Here is a 21,151-nt window from a genome sequence, read left to right as displayed (position 1 = left end):
GAGAGGAGAGCGAGGAAGTTGGCAGATTTCCCCGAGCTACAAATAAACCACTCAGCAACTCCAGTCAAACTTCCCTTGAGGTTTGGTAGATTGGCAACCTTTGGGCAGAAGGTTTTGAAACCTGAAGACCAGCACCTCACGAACAGTTTTATTTACCCCCCCCCCCCACCTCAACCCCAGCCCCCGACAGCCATCAGGCTCTTGAACCTCCCTGTGTAACCCAAACCACTCCAAAATCACCAGTCTATACTGAGACAGAACATTTTTGTACTATGGTCCAATTGGATGTATTTATTATTTATATTTTTTCTCCTCTTTTGTGTTAATTATATTTTTTTAAATTGTTAGTGTGTTTTACGTACCTGGTAAGCTACAGCAAGTAAGAGATAAACAGGAAGTCTAGAGAACTAGAGGTAGTGCACAAAAGGGCCAAGGGAACTCAGCAGGTCACAAAGCATTCATAGAAAGCAATAAGGCCATCAATGTATTGGGTCTGAGCCCTCCTTTGGATAATACAGACCAAAAATATCGGCGATCTATTGCTTCCCATGAACGCTACACCATCTGCAAAGTTCTTCCTGCATTTTTGGGTACTGCAACAAGAAAAAGAATTTAATTGCATCTGTCCATTGTACTTACGTAAATAACAACTAGCCCTTCATTCATTCATTCATTCATCCATCGTTCAACTCATGATCCCAACTGTCTTCAGCAAAGCCCAGGCAACGACAGGACGGTGCTAATGCCTTCCTCAGGGAGGTTCTGAATCATGATCACCCCTATTCCCCTGGTGACCTCAGCTAGAAGCACCGGCAAGAATTAATGTGGTTTACAACAGGTTTAAATTTTGAGGACAGGAGTTGGGATGTTAATGGTGATGTTGTATAAGTCCAAATTTGGAATATTGTGTGCAGTTTTGGTTGCCGACCTACAGAAAAGAAAAGATATCAATAAGATTGAAAGAGTGCAGAGAAGATATACTAGGATGTTTCTGAGACTTGAGGAACAGAGTTACAGGGAAAGGTTAAGACTTTATTCCCTGGAGCGTAGAAGAATGAGGGGAGTTTGATGGAGGTTTACAAAATTATGAAGGGTAAGGATCACTGGTTCTCAACCTTTTTTTCCTTGTGCCATAGGTAATCTGTAGTTAGTAAAGCATTACTTAAGCTGATATGTGCTTGTAATAAAAAGGTTGAGAACTCCTGGTACAGGTACACAATCTTTTATCCAAAACCCTTGGGGGACAGTGTGTTCTGAATTTCGGATTTTTCTGGATTTCGGAAAGCCCACCCGAATTGTGCTGCCGGATCCACCCCCCACCCTCTTCCAGTCGCTCGGCCATCTCCCCCAACCACCAGTCCCTCGGCAGCCCGGATGTCTCCCCCAACCGCGGTCCCTCGGCTGCCTCCCCTGACAGCTGGTCCCCCGGCCGCACGGCAGTTTCCCTCGGCCACCCGGCAGAATCCCCCAGCTGCCTCCCCGACCACCAGTCCCTCAGCTGCCGGCCGCTTGTCAGTCTCCCCCAACCTCCAGCCGCCCAGCAGTCTCCCCAGACCACCAGTTCCTTGGCTGCCTGCCCCGACCGTCGGTCCCCACTTGCCGGATTTTGGAGCTTTCCGGATTTTAGATGTCCGGATAAAGGATCGTGTACCTGGATAGATGGAACAAATGCAAGCAGGATTTTTCCACAGAGACAAGAACTAGAGGACGTGGGTTAAGGGTGAAAGGGAAACGTTTCAAGAGAATACTGGGGATAATGTCCTCACCTAAAGAATGATGAGTGTGGAATGAGCTGCCAGCTGAATGCGGATTCGATTTTGACATTTCATTTTTTTAAAATGTAGACATACAGCACGGTAACAGGCCCTTCCGGCCCAAGAGCCTGTGCCACCCAGATACCCAGTTAGCCCCTGTATATTATAAAGGGTGGGAGGAAACTGAGGCACCTGGTTGTAGTGAGAACATACAAACTCCTTACAGACAGCACCGGATTTGAACCCAGGCACAGTAACAGCGTTGCTCTAAACCCTATGCTAACCGTCCTAAGTAAAGTAGAAGTAAAATTTGGACAGGTACATGGATAGGGAAGGGTATGAGGGAAAATGGTCTCGGAAAAGGCCATTGGGACTAAGCAGGACAGTATAGATGGACCAAAGGGCCTGTTTCTTCTCTGTAGTGTTCTGTGGTTCCAGAATGGTTAAATGGGAAATGGCTAAACATGTCCCAAAGGGTTTTATAAATACTAAAACACACTTGCAGCATTGTAATGGAGAAAATAATCTCCCCCAATTTGTGCACAGGCAGATCCCACAAACAGCAATGCGATCAAGAGCAGATTATCTGTTCGTCAGGTAAATCAGTTAAAAGCTAAATGTGGAACCCTGGGAATTGTTCTCAACAATATTAGATGGAGTGGTGGTGGCGCAGTAGAAGAATACGTACAGCTCAGCGAATGGCCATTCTGCCCATCTTGTCCATGGCAGCACTGTACCAGAGCTGCTCCACCATGCCAACCCATCTGCCCTTTCTCCTACAGCCTTGCGCACTTCCCCTCACTAGATACTCGTCCAGTTTCCCATATCAGAACCTGCCTCCTGGTTGTGGGTTGATCTGGATCATCACAGTAAATCTCAAAATGACGTCCTCACCTTGCACTTGATTCATATCCCTTTTAGTTTAATGCTGTGACCTTTTGCCCTTGTCAGTGGCCACAATCGGCCAACATAACTTCAGCCTTCTCTACAAGTCTCATCCTCTCTAATCCAGTTTTATAACAGTGGCTCCCCATCCCACGATCTTTCTTGGTCTCTCTCTAATGCCTTTACTGTAATGGGGTGCCCAAAACTCAGAACAATATTCCAATAGATTCCACAGCACTTCCTTCTGCTTCCAAGCCAATATAAGGAGAGAATGGGTAACGGGAAGCAAGCTTGTGTCCTTCAGTTAGAGTCTGGGGGGAAGGTAAGGTCTAGAATGCAGGGAATGAAAGTGAACGAACATCAGACCGATAATGAGTGTGAAATGTTTTGCATTGAAGTTTCTGAAATATTTCTGAAAGGAATTGAGTCTTCCACAAAGTGCTCATCACTTTCTTCCAAGCTCTTCATTTTCACGCCATCTTGTCACTTGGCTTGTCGTCTTAATTTGTGTCTAGTATTGTCAGGTTATTGAGTGCTAAGATTTGCTGTTAATCCCTCCCTGTGCCATCTCTACCTCCAACTCCTCCCCTACCCCCCCACTGCTGTTGAGCTGGTGATATATGCCACTGTGTTGCGTAATGCTGCTCGCCTTCATATCGCCTGTGTGAAGCCAATAACACCTGCTGCAATTTTTCCCTTCTCATTTGCCTGACGACCTCAGCCTTCCCACCATTCACTGCGAGGGCCGGATCTCACCGAGTCTGAAAAGAGCTACGTGGTAAGATCCAAATCACATGGCAGAGCTTTTCAAGGCTTCCAAGCCACTGTACTGAACTAACACCAGTAATTGCATAAAGACTGTATCTGGACAATGGCGATGGGCGTTCAATGGAAGATGTTTGTGTTGAGATGCTGACTGAATTATTGATTTGTGTTTAACGAGAGCATGGATTTGGCTTAAAAGTAAATATTTGACTGATAGCATGCATGGTTATTAATAGTTTTTGTTTTAACTAACGACTGCATCTTGGGGCTGTACTTTTTAATCCTGGAATTAATTCCGTGCTTCTTTGATGTCTTGCCTGTTTTTTTCATGCTTACTTCTGGATTACCACTGTGATCTCCCGGATCTCTGACCTCCTGTAACTCGCTGGGATCCCACGATGTGTTTGGAATGCTCCCCCACCCTTCCTGTCTCTTTCCTCTTGTTCACTTGACTCTTGATGCTCTCGGACGACCCAACTGACAGGAGACGGTATGCAATGAGATCATGAACATCGCAGAGAAGTCTGTCCATTACTGCAGTAACCTTTCTCACCCACTTCACACTTGGCACAAGGTTTCTTCCCATGACAGTAAACAGTCTTTCATCATTTCTCACCAACCTCAGGGGCAGCAGCGAGGAAACAGCCTTGAGCAGAGCCACACTCCAACTACCCTGTAAGTATCCTCACACCGAGGTTTCAACCCATATTCTCTCCCATAACAAAGCAAGCCACCGCAAGGCCATCCATTGTGCACATCTTTAATTGCTACTTCAGGCTGGGGTGATGTGATGGGCTACTGGAGATTTGGCCAGGTGGGAGAATAAACTATGGTAATGGGCTTAATCCAGATTATGATTCTCAGTGGAAAGTGAAGTATGCAGATGTGAGATTAGATGATGATCCGATGGTCTCAGAACAACATAGAATACTGAAGCTCAGTACAGGCTTTTTAGCCGTCAATGTTGTGCCGACTTGTATATTCCTTAAAAAAAGTACTAAACCCTCCGTACCCTGTAACCCTCTATTTTTCTTCCATCCATGAGCCTGTCTGGGAGCCTCTTAAATGCCCTCAATATTTCAGCTTCTATCAACATCCCTGGCAAGTTATTCCAGGCACCCACAAATCTCTGTGTATAAAAAAAAACTTGCCTCTAAACTTCCCTCCCTTCACTTTTCCTCTGGTGTTTGCTGCTCTTGCCGTGGGATACAGGTGCTGGCTGTCCACCCTACCCTAGCCTCTCATAATCTTGTAGACCTCAATCAAGTCTCCTCTCATCCTTCTACATTCCAAAGAAAAAAGTCCCAGCTCTGCTAACTTTGGCTCATGAATCTTATTTTCCAACATCCTGGTAAATTTCTGCACCATCTCCATAGCTTCAACATCCTTCCTGTAATGAGGTGAACATAAAACTCTAAGTGTGGTCTCTCCAGAGATTTGTAGAGTTGCAACATGACCTCTTTTCTCTTGGATTCAATTCCCCTATTAATGGAGCCCAGCATCCTACTTAACTATCCTATCAATCTTTGCGGTGACCTTGAGGGATGTATGGATTTGGACTCCCAAGATCCCTCTGTTCATTCACACTCTTAAGCAGCCGACCATTAACCTTGTACTCACACTTCTGGTTTGTCCTTCCCAAATGCATCACCTCACACTTATCCAGATTGAACAACATCGGCCACTTTGTAACCTTCGACAACCTTTTGACTCCATCCACAACTCCTCCAACTTTCTTGTAATTGACAAACTTATTGACCCATCCTTCTGCCGATCCTCTGGCTAAAGAAGTTCTTCCTCATCTCTGTTTGATATGGATAACCTCTAATTTTCAGACGATGACCCCTTGTCCTCGATTCACCCACCAAGGGAAACATCTTACCCACATCCACCTTTCAAAATACAAAAAACCTCTATGAGATCTCCTCTCATATTCCTATACTCCAATGAATACAACCCAAGAGCTGCCAAATGCTCCTCGTACGTTAGCCCTTGCATTCCGGGAATCATCCTAGTAAATCTCCTCTGCACCCTCTCCTACAACATCACATCCTTTCTAAGATAGGGGGCCCAAAACTGCACACAGTACTCCAAATGGGGTCTCACCAGTGTCCCATAGAGTCTCATCAACACCTCTTTATTCTTCTACACTAAATGATTACATTCAGTTCTGGTCACATCATTACAGGAAAAGGATGTAGATGCTTTGGAGAGATTGCAGGGGAGATTTACCAGGATGTGGCTTGAGTTGAACAAAGTATCAAGGTTGACAGAGATAGGGCTTTTCTCTTTGGAGTGATAGAGGAGACTTAATGCAGATTTATTAAATTATAAGGGATGTAGATAGGGTGGACAGCTCCCAATATTTTTATGGGGAGACAATAACAAATATCAGAGGGCATCGGTTTAAGGGAGTGGAGCAAAGTCTAGGGGAGGTCAAGGCAATTTTTTGCACACAGAGAGTTGTGGGGGCCTGGAATGAATTGCCAGGGGTGGTGGTGGAGGCTGGTACAAAATTCAAAAGAATCTTAAATAGGCACATGGAAGTAAAGTAAATTGAGGGGTTATGTCTGTGAGAGAAGGTAAGATTAAGGACAATGGGAAATTAGGCAGGGGAAATAAAACACCATTGTGAAAAGATGTCGTTAAGTTAGAAAAGATGCAGATTTGCCAGAATGTTGCGGGGACTGGTGAGTTTTGGTTAGAGGGATAGGTTGGCTAGATTAGGACATCATTCCCTGGAATGTAGAAGGATGAGGGATAATCTTATCCAGGTTTATAACATCATACACATGGATCAAGTGAATGCTCACTGTTTTTTTTTCCCCAAGGTACATAACTCAAGAACTAGAGGGCATGGGTTCAAAGTGAGAGGTGAGAGATTTTAATGATACAGCATGGTAGGAGGAGGCTATGAAACCCACACCGCCAAGTTAGACCCAATCAATCTCCCAACCCCATACATTGTGAATTGAAGAGGAACCTGAGGATATAAGGATATTAGGGAGATAGAAGAAATGTGAGCGTGGAGTCAGAGGAGGTAGTGGAGATCCTTAATGGAAATACTTTGCTTTCGTATTTACTCGAGAAAAGGACCCTGGGAACTGTGAGGATAATTTAAAGCTATTCAATAAATACATGGACTAGAGAAAAATGGCAAGTTATGCAGCAGGGAAATTCTCGGCAGTTCTTTGAGTAGATTATTAGGTCACCACAACTCTGTGGTCAAAGGACCTGGACTGCGCTATGTTCTAACTTGTTTCTCTCCAAGGGTAATCTGTATGCGGAACCTGCTGTAGAAGTGGGTACAGCACTCCCAGGATATTTGGACAGATTTATGGGTAGGAAATGTTTCGATGACTATGGGCCAAATGCAAGCAAATGGGACGAGCCCAGAATGCCAACTTGATCAGCATCAGCAAGTTGGGTCGAAGGAACGGTTCCACACTCCAGGACTCTACAAGAAGAAACTTTATTTCATAATTGTGCAGCTTTTTGCAGGAAGGTGATGGTCCTCAGGGGCCTTTACCCCTTCAAACCCTTGGCAAAGTGGGGGAGGGGGAGAGGAGCGGATGGGAAGGAGAAGAAGGGGGAGGTCAATCCTAAATCCTCACCTGTGGTACATCCAGGGAGCAGCTCTGGGCAGCGGTGGCAAACTTGAATGTGGGCTGTAGGATGAAACTGGGAAACTCAGAGGAAGAATGAGTTGAGGGTCATGTCAGTGGGTTAAAATGGTGGGAGGAAATTCATGGAGAAGGCAAGTACAAATAAATGGTCCATGGAAAACAAAAACAAAGTATTCTTGATGAGGGGCACCACCTCAAAACATAAATTGTCTATTGCCTTCCATGGATGCTGCGAGACTCACTGAGTTCCCCCCAGCACTTTGTGTGTTGTTAAAAGGCAACGGTCCAGTTTGTTCAGTGAGCAACAAAAAATTGGTGCAGCTGTGACGGTAGCACTGCCGCTGAGGCGGACCCGGGAGAGCGGAGACACAGCGCTGCTCCAAAGGCTTCAATTCCCCGGCCCTAATGATGGCGGCTCCTCGCAGGCTTCAAATGGCCTATTAAAGGAGCTGCTGCTGTTTGTAAATAAAATGCTGAGGAGGCCTGTGGTAACCATGGAGGTGTGTGACCAAGATGGCAGAGCAGCCGCGAGGTGTTGCAGACCCTGAGGGAGCAGTCGACTGGCGCAGGAAACTAGAAGCTAGAAGAACTCTCCCCAGTTGAGGAGAAGCGGAGATGACCCTACAGGATGATGACCAGAAAGGGGTTTGGCATCTGAGGGACCCACACTGCGGGCGATTTGCCCCTTGGGTTGCTGGAGACTGGCTCATGGGAACCAAGTATCGGAACCAGATTCCAAAGGATGCTGAGGGCATGAAGGGCACACAAAGGCCCTCGGGCGCTGAAGGCTTCCTGATCATATCGAAGGTTGGGATCTGGAACCTGGGTTGCTGATGGTGTCTGAGTGGCTGCAGAGGCTGCGGGAGGGCTGAAGGTGAATCCACGGACACGGACTCTGAAGAGGCTCTCCTGCTTCTCTTTCTTTCTTATGTAAAGGGCGTCAAGTGACACAAATGATGACTTTTTGTCTGCCATGGCAGGCAGAAGGCAGTTTTGTGTAATTTTATGTTCTGTACTATTACATGATAATAAATTAATCTTGAATCATGTCAGACTTCCATAAACATGCACCCCAGCGCCATACGTCCCATGACAGACTGAGGCCTCAATCCCAGATTTCTGAGATTTTAATTTTAAATTAAGGCATACAGCACAGTAACAGGCCGTTTCGGCCCACGTCAGTGCCACCTAATTGACCTATAACCCCTGTATATTTAGACAGGTGGGAGGAAACCTACACAAACTCCTTACAGACAGCGCCAGTCACTGGTGCTTTAACAGCACCCTGCTAACCGCTGTCTCTCCTCCCCCTCCCTGCCCCTTCTTCCTCCTTCTCCTCCCCACTTTCTCTCCACCCCCTTCTCCTTAACTCCCTCCTCTACCCCCTCCCTTCCCCATCCCCTCTCCGCCTCCACCACCCATTCTCTGTGATGCCGTTTGTGACACAGTGAAGCTGTCGACTTGCCATGAGTAAGGCAAATAATTCCGACCGCTGGAAATCAAAGTTAGGAGCTGTCTAATTGTGGGATGATGGGGGCGGGGAGGGGATTTCTTTCAGGAAACTCACCTAATTATCAGAAGGGATTTTGGGGGCTGAAAAATGTGGAGTGGTGGGGTAGCTCCAGGTGGGACAGAATGTCAGATAGTGCAGCCCCATGGGGAGCTAGGATGTTGGAGGCGCAACCCTCCCAATTCTTGGTGGTGTCCCACGGCAGACAACTGAAACCACGGTTATCATGTAATCCAGCGTGTCGTCCTCAGTGGAGATGATAAATACCTGATTTTAACACTTCTTTGGAATGTTCCCCCCCCCCAACCCAAGATTCCAAGCGCTCTACAGCTACATCCCCCAGAACGAAGATGAGCTGGAACTGCGAGAAGGCGATGTTGTCGACGTGATGGAGAAGTGTGATGATGGCTGGTTTGTTGGTAAGCACAGGACTGACAAGGAATAGAGATTCACACTGGAGACCTCCAGAACATGTGGTCAGGGATGAATTCCTGATGAAGGGCTCAGGCCTGAAATGCTGGTTTCCCCCATTACTTCCCATGGACGCTGTGTGACTTGGTAAATTTCTACGACGCGTTTGTTGTGTATTGTAGAGGATGAAGGGGCCAGTCCCTCTGTTGCAAAGCCTTTCACAGTTACTGTGCATTCCTGAAGTGTGGTGACTGTTGTACAATGGAGAGACAGTAGCCAGTGATTGCACAGATGAGCCCCATGTCAGTGGTGTTGGCTGGAGATGTACCACGGCATATAAGAGCAGGAGTTGGCCATCTGGCCTGTCAAGCCTATTCCCCCATTCAATGTGATCATGGCGGATCTGATGATGGGCTCATCTCCACCTATCTGCCTTTTCCCCATATCCCGTAACTCCCCTACTATGTAAATATCTATCCAACCTTAAATATATTTACTGAAGTCAACTCCACTGCTTCAATGGGTAGCAAATTCCACAGGTTTGCCACCCTCTGGGAAAAGCAGTTCCTCCTCATCTCCATCCTAAATCTACTCCCATGAATCTTGAGGCTATGTCCCCATGTTCGGGTCTCCTACACCAATGGATTCAACTTACATACCTCTATCTTATGAATGCCTTACATAATTTTATATTTTTCTATAAGATTCCTCCCATTCTAAATTCAAGGGAATCCAGTGCAGACGACTCGATCTCTCCTCATAGGCTAACCCACGAGGGCAGACACAGAGCATCTTGTGCAAAAATTGTATCTCTGGCAGTGCTCAGTCCTCTGTCCAGTCCTGGATACTGGAGAGGTCCCTAAGGATTTGAAATCAGAAATATAATACCACTCTTTGAGAAAGGAAGGAAGCTGCAACCCCATAAGCAGTTTTGCCTAATATCCTAACAGGTTAACCTAGCGATTAGCGCCACGCTGTTCCAGCGTCAGTGACTGGGGTTCGAGCCAGCTCTGTCTGTAAGGAGTTGGTACATTCTCCCCGAGTCTGCATGGGTTTTCTCCCACCATTCAAATATGTACTGGGGGTTGTAGGCCAATTGAATGCAATTGGGCGGCACAGGCTCGTGGGCCAAAAGGGCCTGTTACTGTGCTGTATGTCTAAATTTTAAAATTCTGTAAACTCCCTTTCCCTCAACCTTCCTGCCTTCCATTCGGAGAGCACCTTTCTCGGCCCTCTGCCCCTCCCCATCACCTCTTAGCTCTTGTCCCTCTCCCACCTGTATCACCTCATGACTGCTAACCTGTGCTCCCTCCCTCCCCATTTCCTTCCCCTTTCTCAGCCCTTTATCTCTCCCCATTACCTCTCACCTCCTGTCTCCCTCCCACCTACATCCACTTTTCACCTGCTAACCTGTGCTCTCTTCACCCGCCCCCCCCCCCCTCCCCGAAGAAGGATTCTGGCTGGAAACATCGAGTGCTTATTGCTTTCCCTGAATGCTGCTTGGCCCTGCTGAATTCAGAACCAGGCCCTTTCCCTCCACATCCAGTTCCTGTCCCTACTAAACCCATGTTGTGGAAACACTGTCATTGGGAAAAATGATGGAATCTAAATGATGGAGATCTGAACATGATGTTTAGAAAATCAGAAGAATATCGAACAAATTCAAGAAGATTTTATAAAAGGGAAATTATAGAGTTGTGGATTGTGGACCCTTCAGTCCACTTTGCCCATGCCGACCAAAATGCCCCACTGACACTAGTCCCACCTGCCCACATCCCTCTAAATCCATCTTATCCAGGTATCCCTCTCAATTTTTTTTAAACATTGCAATAGAATCTGCCTCAACCACCTCCTCTAGCACCCCGTTCCATACACTCACTGGCCCCTGTATGAAAAAGTTACCCCTCAGGCTCCTGTTAAATCTCTCCTCCCTCACCTTAAACCTAGTTCTCTGATTACTGATTCCCCTACCCTAGTATCTCTGTTTGTCATCTCTATGAGATCATCTCTCACCCTCCTGCACTCCAAGGAATAAAGCCCCAATCTGCTCAACCTTTCCCTGAGTCCTGGCAACAGCCTCGTAAATCTTTTCTGCACTTTCTGATTGACCGTGTCTTTCCTGACCAAACCTGAAGACAATACTCCAAATGGAGTCTCGCCAACAACATGATCTCCCAATTTCTATATCGATTCTTATGGAGGCCAATGTGCTAAAAGTCTGCTTGACCAGTCTGTCAACTTGGAGTGCATTTCCAGGGGTGTTAGTTGAGGCTGGTGCAATAGGGACAGTTAAAGGTCTCTTAAATAGGGACATGGAGGTAAGAAAAAAAGAGGGTGTGAGGGGAGTGAAGGATTATACAGTTGGGGAGTAGGTTTACATTGGTCGACCTAACATCATGGGCCAAAGGGCTATGACACCACATTCAAAGTACAATGTACCTGGACTCATGGATCTCTCTGCTCTCCTACACTCCACAGAAACCCACCGTTGATTGTTAGAAATGGTTGACAAATTTTCTGGGATTCTTTAATTAAGTCATATGTAGGATGAAAAAGGGCAACCAATGGATGTGGTGAATCTGGATTTCCAATCACTGAAATCATAAAGATTACTGTATGATATAAGGACATGATAGATGCAGAGAGGACAATTCCCCTCCAGGGCCATCAAAAACCAGGGAAAATGGAGTGAGAATGAAGGCTTGCCCGTTTCTTTTCCAGAACTGTTTCCCCATTGTTATAGAGGCAGCGTCACTGCTTAAGCTTGAGATAGAGCTAGATCCCTACAGTATGGAAACTGGCACAGTTTGACCATGCCGAACAATGTTCCCTCCTGCTTTGGGCCCATTTGCACACCCATCTATGGGGTTATCCAAGTGTTTCTGAAAGAAAGCTGATGTACCTTTTTGTCTGGCAGCTCATTCCCTGTTAAAGTGAAGAACTGTTCTCTCACCTCCCTTCTAAATCCCACTTCCAGTTTTGCTCTTGTCTTAAATTCTCCCACGCTAGGAGACATACTGTCCCTATTCACCAATGTCCCTCAAGATTTCATGGACCTCAAAAGATCCTGTCTCGACCTTCTATGTTAAAAGGAAAACAGGCATTACATTTCCACTCTCTCACAAATATCTCAACTTCCCTAATCCTGGCAGCAACTTTGTAAACTTCTCCTGTGCCCTTTCCAATGTCATAATATCATTCTTATAGCTAGGTGACCAAACCGCACACAATATTTCAAGGGCAATACACAAAACTGAGTTTCTCCAGTACTTTTGTGTATTGTACTACAATCACAGCAGCTGCAGATGTTCCTGTTTAACAATATTCCAAGTGCAGCTTCAGTATAAAGAGGTCCCAACGCTTGTATTCAGTGCCTTGACTGATGAAGTCCAGTATCCCAAATGCTGTCTTCCCCACTTCATCCACCATTGCTGCCATCTTTAATGAGCACTGTACCTGCATCCCAAGGTCCCCCTACACTCTTTAGGGCACTGCTTTTGGCAGAATAAGTCCTGCCCTGGTTCGATTTACCCGAACGCAACACTTTGCGTTTGTCTGAGTTGAACTGCATCCTGCCGTTCCTAAGCCCAATTCCACAGCTGATCTAGATCCTGTTGCAAGGCCCCCCCCCCCACCCCGGTAAATCTTCCTCACTGACCACTGTAGCACATGTTTTCATGTCACCAGAAAATGTAGTCACCTTGACACAAACATCCTTGTCCAAATTGTTTATGTATATTATAAAAAGCAGGGCTCCCAGAATTGAACACTGAGGCACTCCACACAACACAGTCCTCTAGTCTGTAAAACTGCCCTCTATATTCACTCTCTGAGCCCATTTTTTAATCTAATTGGCTTCTTGGCCTCCTGTCCTATGTATTCTAACCTTCTATACCATGTGGGAACTTATTGAACATTTGATTAATATCCATATTAATCAAATTCCACTTCGTCACTGCTTTAAAATATTCCATCAAGTTCATGAGCTATAATTTATCACATACAAATCCCTAATTTTCCCCTGTTGATAGACTTGAATCCTCTCCAGCAGTTTCCCAACCCCTGACGTCAGACTAACAAGTTTATAGTTACCCGGATTATCCTGTTTAAATATAACTGTATTGTGACTAACATCAACTACAAGAGACAGAGTACATTAAACGCTAGTTTTAATAGTCTAATAGATACAGCTAGGTCTTGCGTCTGTGCAAGCCTAGGTCAGAATGGAGGAGCCTTGCTCCAGTCGGCTTTATATACAAGGTTGACAGGTGGTGGCCCCTGGTGGCCTAGTGCTGTAATGGCATATCACCACATTTTGAACATTCCTTTTCTTTAGCCGGGGCAGAGAGCTCTGGGGTGCTTGCGCTGCCCACAAAGAAGGTACTTGGAGTGCTCCAGTGGGGCTGCTGCTGTTATGTGCTGCCTTGAGCACTCGTATTCCTCTCCTTGTGAGGTGTTAACGAGTCCAGCAGTGTATACTCTTCCAGTTCTCTCCTCGAGTCCTTCAGAGCCTCCGCAATAGTCTCTGCCTCTTCCAGCCTGACTATCCCCTTTTTCCAGCAGCCTTTGTCTGATCTTGGTAGATCTAATGCCCGCTACAATCTTGTCCCTTACGACGTCATCTGCATACTTTTGGACTTTAAAAGTACACGCCCTTGCTAGGTCTTTCAGGGAGAATGAAATATCTAACAGACTCTCCCACTTGCTGTTAGCCTGTGTCTGGAGTGGAGCTCGCAGTGCCCTTTATTATAATGTCTCTGTAAGGTGCTCTTAGCCTCTTGGTAGGACTTAGCATCCTGTATAAGGGAGTACAGGTGATTTCCCCCAGCTGCGCTAGCAGTAACATTAACATCTCTTCCTCTAACGCCCCATCACCCCCCACATAATTTAAAAAGCACCTCTGCCATAGGCCGAAGTGCCTGCTTGCTCCGGGGGTTCTGGGGTCCATTTTCAGCCTGAGGCTGAACCTAAGCCTCTGATTCAGTGGCTGGGGGGCGCATACCCTTCCCCACGTGGCCACTCGGTCCTGGGGAAGTGTGTGCGCCCTCTAGGGGTTCAGGGTTGGGGGTGTCTCAAGGGCAGCAACCCGTCCACGAGGTCCGGGTGGTAGATCGTAATCGGGAGGGCGACTTGCCATTTGCCTTCTGCCCACACTTGTTGCGATCCTTGATTATAAATCAGGAACCCGCGGCGTTGCATGGCCAGTCCCGGTTCCGGTGAATTAACTAGCAGGTGGGGCTCTTGGCCTCTCTTTACCTTAATCACCACATTTACCATCTTCCAGCCCTCTGGAACTTCTCCTATCCTCAGCAATGTCCATCATAGCCCCAACAATTTCCTTCCTGCCTTCCCACCGTATTCTAGGACGTACCTGACCTGGACCTGGAGATTTATCCACCTTGATACAATGTGAGACTGCTGGCATGTGTCCACCACTGTAACAGACATGCTTTAGTTACCTCCCTCACCTTCCACTCCTGCTTATCTCACTCCATATTCGCAATGAATTCATTAATAATCTTGCCCACCTCCTCTGGCTCCACCCATTAATGCCTCTTCTGAATCTTATGAGGACCTTTTCCTTGTGACGTTTTGTTCTTAATATACCAATAAAATATTTTTGATTCTCCCTTACACTGAAGTTAACTTTAGTCAATAGATTTCAGATTTATTGTCAGCGAACATAAATGACATCACATACAACCCTGAGATTCCTTCTTCCTGTGGACGCGGCAGAATTGCCACTAATTGTAGTGCAACAAATGAACTGTACACCACATAAAACATGTCAACAAATAAAGAACTCTAAACAAACTGTGCAATACAGAGAGAACAAAAACAAAGTCAATAAAGTGCACAAGTAAGGGTCCTTAACTGAGTCTCTGATTGAGTTTGTTGTTGAGGAGTCTGGTGGTGGAGGGGTGGCAGCTGTTCCCGAACCTGATAATGTGAGTCTTGTGGCACCTACACCTCTTTCCTAATGGCAGCAGTGAGAACAGAGCGTGTGCTGGGTGGTGTGGGTCTTTGATGATTGCTGCTGCTCTCCCACTAGATGTGCTCAGTAGTGGGGAGGGTTTTGCCTGTGATGCTCTGGGCTGTGGATCCTTTGTGGGGCTTTATGCACATGGGGTATTGGTGTCCCCATACTAGACTGTGATGCAGCCAGTCAGCACACTTTCTACCACACCTCTAGAAATTTGCCAAGGTTTCTGGTGTCGTACCAAACCTCTGCCAACTCCTGACTTTGCAGTCCTCCTTGTTTCCTTCTTCACTGTGTTCCTACCTTTTTTTTTTAACTCCTCAAGGGAATCCCTCAAATTTGTATCTGATCAAAGTCGCCGTCTCCTTTCTGAACTGTGCCTCTGTATCGCTTGTTGACCAGTGTTATTTTACCTTCCTATTCCTGCCCTTTACCCAACTGGAAACCTTCCTCATCAGTCTTAAATCCCCTCCTATTTGCTAGTCATGCTTTTTATTCTCTAATATTGCTAAGTCCTGCCTAATCATGTTGAAATAGGCCTTGCCTTAAATTCACCCAAGTGACTAATTAAATCTACTAATCGCATCTGTCTTTGAAATGCGGGAGAAAGCTGGAGTACCCAGAGGAAACCCATGCAGACATGGGGAGAACGCGCACACTCCTTCCAGACAGTGGCAGATTCAAGTCTGGGTCTCAGAATCTTCATCCTCTGCTTTTCTTTTCCTTTCCAAACAGGAACATCCAGAAGATCCAGGCAGTTTGGGACGTTTCCAGGCAACTACGTAAAGCCGTTGAATTTGTAAAGCTGGGCTTCACAGTGAACTTTTGACAACCCTGGTGGGGGTGAAAGGACTGAGCAATGCATCAGAGTCCGCAGCCTGACGTAATGTAAAGTGTCATTAGTTCACTGGACAGATCTGAGAGGCACTAAGCAAGGGAGAAGAAGTGAGCAGCATGTGAGTAGGGTGTGAGGTCGCTGAATGGGAATGTCCGCTGGCTGTGTGGGCAGGGCGGGTCAGGCACTCTCTGTTCAAAGGGAATGATCCCCCGCCTACACATTAAAAGCACTGCAGCTACCGTTAATGATCAGAGGTTTAGTGGAGGCGAGCAAAGGTGAGCAGCCAAAAGACTGATGGGGAAGGGTGTGGTTAGAAGTGAGTCCGATGTTCACCGGTCTCTGACTTCAATAATGATGGCAACGCAAACCAGAACAGTTTACAAGCATTTATTGCCTGATTCACTTTATCCTCTGATCACCATCTATAACCTACCCCTCTCCACTCAGTCCATATGCTTTACTGAGGAACCTAACACACACATGACTCACCCCCATTTCCCAGCTTGGTTATATGTCACCCCTGGCCCCTTGCTCTAAAATGACCGCATCTATATTTTTGGCCTGATGCTTGGATTTTAACATATTTGTTCAGTTGCTGACATTTCCTTTGAGCAACAACACTTCCTAATATTGTCAGCTTCACAATCTATAAATATAAATATATAAATATATATATTTTTTAAAAAAAAGCACACTTCTGTCCTCGTCAAAGGGAATTAACCCATTGCTGGGATAAAGCTTTGTGTAAATATGTACATTGACTTTTGTATAAAAAAAAAACTTATCCTGTATAGAGAATAATTTAACAAAAGAAATCTACATGGCGAATTGGAACATTCTGCAGAGCCCTTTAATTTTGCAGTTTTTTTTCTGAAAGTGAAAGATGTCAATTCAAAGAGCTCAAGTGAAGACTTGGCAAGACACAGCCCATGAGAATTATAAGTTTAAAACAACAATGGTCACTGGGGAAATTCCCCCCCCCCACCGAGTCTGTGTTCAGGAAGTTCAAACTCTCTTTGTGTTTTGTTTTGTTTCAAATCCTGAAACACAGTGATAAGTCGTTGGGATTGCAATAGCCTGGACAGTCTGTAATCAAACACGATCATGCTTTTTACTTACTATTCTTTAGTGAGCAATTGGTCTTTATAACCAGACATCTTGTGTTGAGCTATTTTCTTTTTGAAGTGCTTCATGCTTTTATTTACTGCTGTAGATGCATAAATTTAATAAACTTTATTCAAACCACTTGTTTACCTTAATTTCTGTCTGTCTCTCTCTCTCTCTCTAAAGTGTGATGACATTTCTAGGGGCAGTGTGCGGGATAGCTGGGGCGCAGCCATTTATTAAATGCCAACTCAGGGACATTGGAGCACCAAAGGACCTCATGGAGGCATTTCAAATGCTTGTTAGGAATTAAAGTACCTTTAAAGAAATTGCTCGAGACAAAAATTGAGAACAAAGAACATTTATTACTACAACAATGCAAAGTTGGGTGCTTCCCCTTACCCTGGGAATACACACACATACTGGGGCTCACCCAACTTTTATACAGTCAATTTCAGTATCAGAATGCCCTCCCCCTTACATTCTTCTGCCCCCTGGATGGGTTTGGCATAGGTAATTCTTCCTGCCTACGTGCAGTTTCAGTACACTTGGAGGACCAGGGGGTATCCTGTGGGTGCCCCATCATGTCATTGTCCTTATTCACACCTTCCTGATTCTCTGGGCTACAGTCTCTTAATATGCAGAGTTGACTCATTCTATCTAGGGTTGGCTAATTTCATATGTATAAATCTGTGTATGGTTAGCTAATTAGAAATGTATGACTTGGTACTTCTGTCCAGGGCTAGGAGACCCTTATCTGATCCAGACTACCTCAACTTCCTACATTCTATTGTACCTTACCATTCCTTATCTTAGTCCTATGGTCTTGTCACAAAGGATAGAAGATTCTTATGTTAATCGTGCTGACTCTGCTTTCCTGCATCCTAAGCCCCAAACTTATCCTGTTTGAACTGGTTTCAGCCATTTTACTGATGAACTTTAGTTTCTTCCATGTTCATAATTTTAGGTCAATTTTCCCATCTCTCACATGCTGAAAGGCCTAGACACAGTAGATGTGGCAAGGATGTTTCCCATGATAAGGGAGTCTAGAGCCTCTTTCAGGCAACCAGAATACCCAACTGTAAAGCTGCCTATTGTACCACAAAGTGGCTATTGGGTGGCCACCTGATAGTGGAGAACCCAGCCAGCACTTACCTAACCTTCCTCCTGTAGGTATATTCTCCGGCTCTAAGAATCCCCCGTTGCATCTGAAAGCAGCAGTGGGACGACGGCCACAGTCCACAGGAGCCAGCATTCGCTCGGACGCGGCTCTCCTTCAGCCGGCACATTTAGGTGACAGAAAGGCATCTTGTCTGCAGCCACCTGAATGTCCCAGCTGCACTCCACCAGCTGCGTCCGAGCACCTGAAAGTGAAAGTGAAAGATTTCTTTTGTTAATCAATCACATTGATTGGGATACCCATACAGTTAGAGGGCTGGATGGGCTAGAGTTCGTTAAATGTGTTCAAGATTGTTTCCTAAATCAATTAGTAGAAGAACCGACTCGGGACGGTGTAATACTAGATCTCCTGTTAGGGAATGAGCTAGGTCAGGTATCGGACATTAATGTTGGAGAACAAATTGGGTCTAGTGATCATAACTCTGTTAGTTTTCGGGTAGTTTTAGGGAAGAGCAAGGAGGGGCCTAAAGTTGAGGTTCTGGATTGGAGATGAGCAAATTTCGAAGGAATAAGAAGGGATTTGTGGAGTATTGAGTGGGAAAGGATATTTTCAGGTAAGGATGTAAATGAAAAATGGAGGATATTCAAAAAAGAAATTTTGCGGGTACAGAATAGATATGTCCCAGTGAGGATCAAATGAAAGGCTGGAAGTCATAGGGAGGCTTGGTTTTTGAGGAATATTGGAAATTTGGTTAGGAGAAAAAGGGAGGTGTACAAGAGGTATAAAGAGCAGGGAGCTTAGAGTTTGAAGGAGGACTACAAGGAGTGTAGAAGGAATCTTAAGAAAGAAATTAGAAAAGCCAAAAAAAGGCACGAAGAGGCTTTGGCAGACAGAGTAAAAATAAATCCAAAGGGTTTCTATAGGTACATTAAAAGTAAAAGATTAGTGAGAGATAAAATTGGACCACTTGTAGATAGCGAGGGTAGGCTGAGTGAGAAGTCAGAGGAAATGTGGAAATTTTGAATGATTTCTTTGCCTTGGTATTCACTAGGGAAAAATATATTGAACCAGTTGAAGTAAAGAAAAATAGTGGGGAGGTCATGAAGCATATAAGGATAACCGAGGAGGTGGTGATGGCTGTGTTGAAAAAGATAAAAGTTGATAAATCTCTGGGACCGGACAAAATATTCCCAAGGACACTCAGGGAGGCTTGTGGACCGATAGTGGGGCCATTAACAGAGATATTTAGGATGTCACTGGCCACGGGGGTAATGGCAAAGGATTGGAGGGTGGCGCATGTGGTTCCGCTGTTTTAAGAAAGGGTCCAAATGTAAACCTGGGAATTATAGGCCCGTGAGTCTGACGTCTATGGTGGGCAAGTTGATGGAAAGTGTTCTGAGGGATGATATTTACAAATATTTGGAGGTACAGGGATTGATAGGGAGTAATCAGCATGGTTTTGTCAGGTGTAGATCATGCTTGACAAACCTGATTGAATTTTTCGAGAGGATTACAGAAAAGGTTGATGAAGGGAAAGCTCTGGATGTTGTCTATTTAGATGTTAGTAAAGCTTTTGACAAAGTTCCCCACAGGAGGTTAGGAAAAAAGGTGGAGGCATTAGGTATAAATAAGGAGGTAGTGAAATGGATTCAGCAATGGTTGGATGGGAGGTGTCAGAGAGTAGTGGTAAAAAATTGTTTGTCCAATTGGAGGCCAGTGACTAGTGGAGTTCCTCAGGGATCGGTCCTAGGTCCACTATTGTTTGTTATATATATTAACTATCTGGAAGTAGGGGTGGAGAATTGGATAAGCAAGTTTGTGGATGATACAAAGATTGATGGTGTTGTGGACAGTGAGGAAGATTACTGTAGATTAAAAGGTGATTTAGGAAGGCTGGAGGTGTGGGCTGAGAAATGGCTGATGGAATTTAATACAGATAAGTATGAGGTGTTAAATTTTGGAAAGTAGGTCATATGCATTAAATGGTAGGCTATTGAGATGTGCAGAGCAACAAAGGGATTTAGGAGTTATGGTAAATAGTACCCTCAAGGCTGATACTCAGGTAGATGGTGTGGTGAAGAAGGCATTTGGAATGTTGGTCTTCATAAATCGGAGTATTGAATTCAAGAGTAGGGAGGTTATGATGAAATTGTACAAGGCATTGGTGAGGCCAAATTTGGAGTACTGTGTATAGTTTTGGTCACCAAATTATAGGAAAGATATAAACAAAATAGAAAGAGTACAGAGAAGGTTCACAAGAATGTTGACAGGATTTCAAGGTTTGAGTTACAGGGAAAGGTTGTGCAGACTGGGGCTTTTTTATCTGGAGCGTAGAAGATTGAGGGGGGACTTGATAGAGGTGTTTAAGATTATAAAAGGGACAGACAGGGTAAATGTGGATAGGCTTTTTCAATTAAGAGTGGGGGAGGTTCAAACGAGAGGGCATGGTTTAAGATTGAAGGGGGAAAATGAGGGGAAATGTCTACGCAAAGGGTGGTAGGGATGTGGAATGAGCTTCTGGCAGGATCAATGGTTACATTTAAGGAAAGACTGGATAGTTACATCGAGAGGAGAGGACTAGAGGGGTATGGACCGGGTGCTGGTCAGTGGGACTAGGAGGGTGGGGATTTGTTACGGCATGGACTAGTAGGGCCGAATTGGCCTGTTCTGTGCTGTAAGTGGTTATACGGTTATATGGACAAGAGGGCACAACTTCGGGATAAAAGAGCATCAATTTAAAACAAAGAAGCCGAGAAATTTCCTTTGGTAGAGGGTTGTTAGTTAGTAGAATATGTTACCGCAGTGGGCTGTGGAAGCGAGGCTGTTGGGTATTTAAGGCAGAGATCGACAAGTATTTGATTAGTCAGGGCATCGAAGGTTACGGGGAGAAAGATGGAGAGTGGGGCTGAGTGGGAGGATGGATCAGCTCATGATTAGAATGGCGGAGCCGACTCGATGAGCCAATGGGCCTACACCTTATCCTGTATTTTGTGATCTTGTAAACCCTTTCCTTTTCCCCAAGTCCATATTTATCAAACTCCCATTTGAAAATCACTGTCCACTCATTTGAAAGCTGTGTATTCTACCACTTAACAGCTTGCTGCTCAACAAGCAATTGTTTATAGTATAAACATAAGGCTGGAGAAACTTTGGTCAAA

The 21,151-nt window shown here is 45.3% G+C and overlaps 1 protein-coding gene across 26 annotated transcripts in view; it reads left to right on the top strand.

Moving 5' to 3' along the window:
- LOC138736376 (sorbin and SH3 domain-containing protein 1) overlaps positions 1-17,014 on the top strand; it is a 222,825-nt gene extending 205,811 nt beyond the window's left edge. For 25 of the 26 annotated variants that reach the window (XM_069885797.1, XM_069885793.1, XM_069885801.1 and 22 more), the window contains 4 exons: positions 3,361-3,417; positions 4,030-4,079; positions 8,853-8,959; positions 15,667-17,014. In XM_069885797.1, the coding sequence (XP_069741898.1) occupies positions 3,361-3,417; positions 4,030-4,079; positions 8,853-8,959; positions 15,667-15,734 (282 nt within the window). In that variant the 3' untranslated portion in view covers positions 15,735-17,014. The remainder of the gene's footprint in view (positions 1-3,360; positions 3,418-4,029; positions 4,080-8,852; positions 8,960-15,666) is intronic. The other variant, XM_069885795.1, reaches the window with a different exon arrangement.
- The last annotated feature ends 4,137 nt before the right edge of the window (positions 17,015-21,151 follow it).

Source organism: Narcine bancroftii, chromosome 6, assembly GCF_036971445.1.
Source record: "Narcine bancroftii isolate sNarBan1 chromosome 6, sNarBan1.hap1, whole genome shotgun sequence".
Taxonomy (NCBI): domain Eukaryota; kingdom Metazoa; phylum Chordata; class Chondrichthyes; order Torpediniformes; family Narcinidae; genus Narcine; species Narcine bancroftii.
This window is presented reverse-complemented; position numbering and strand designations above follow the sequence as displayed.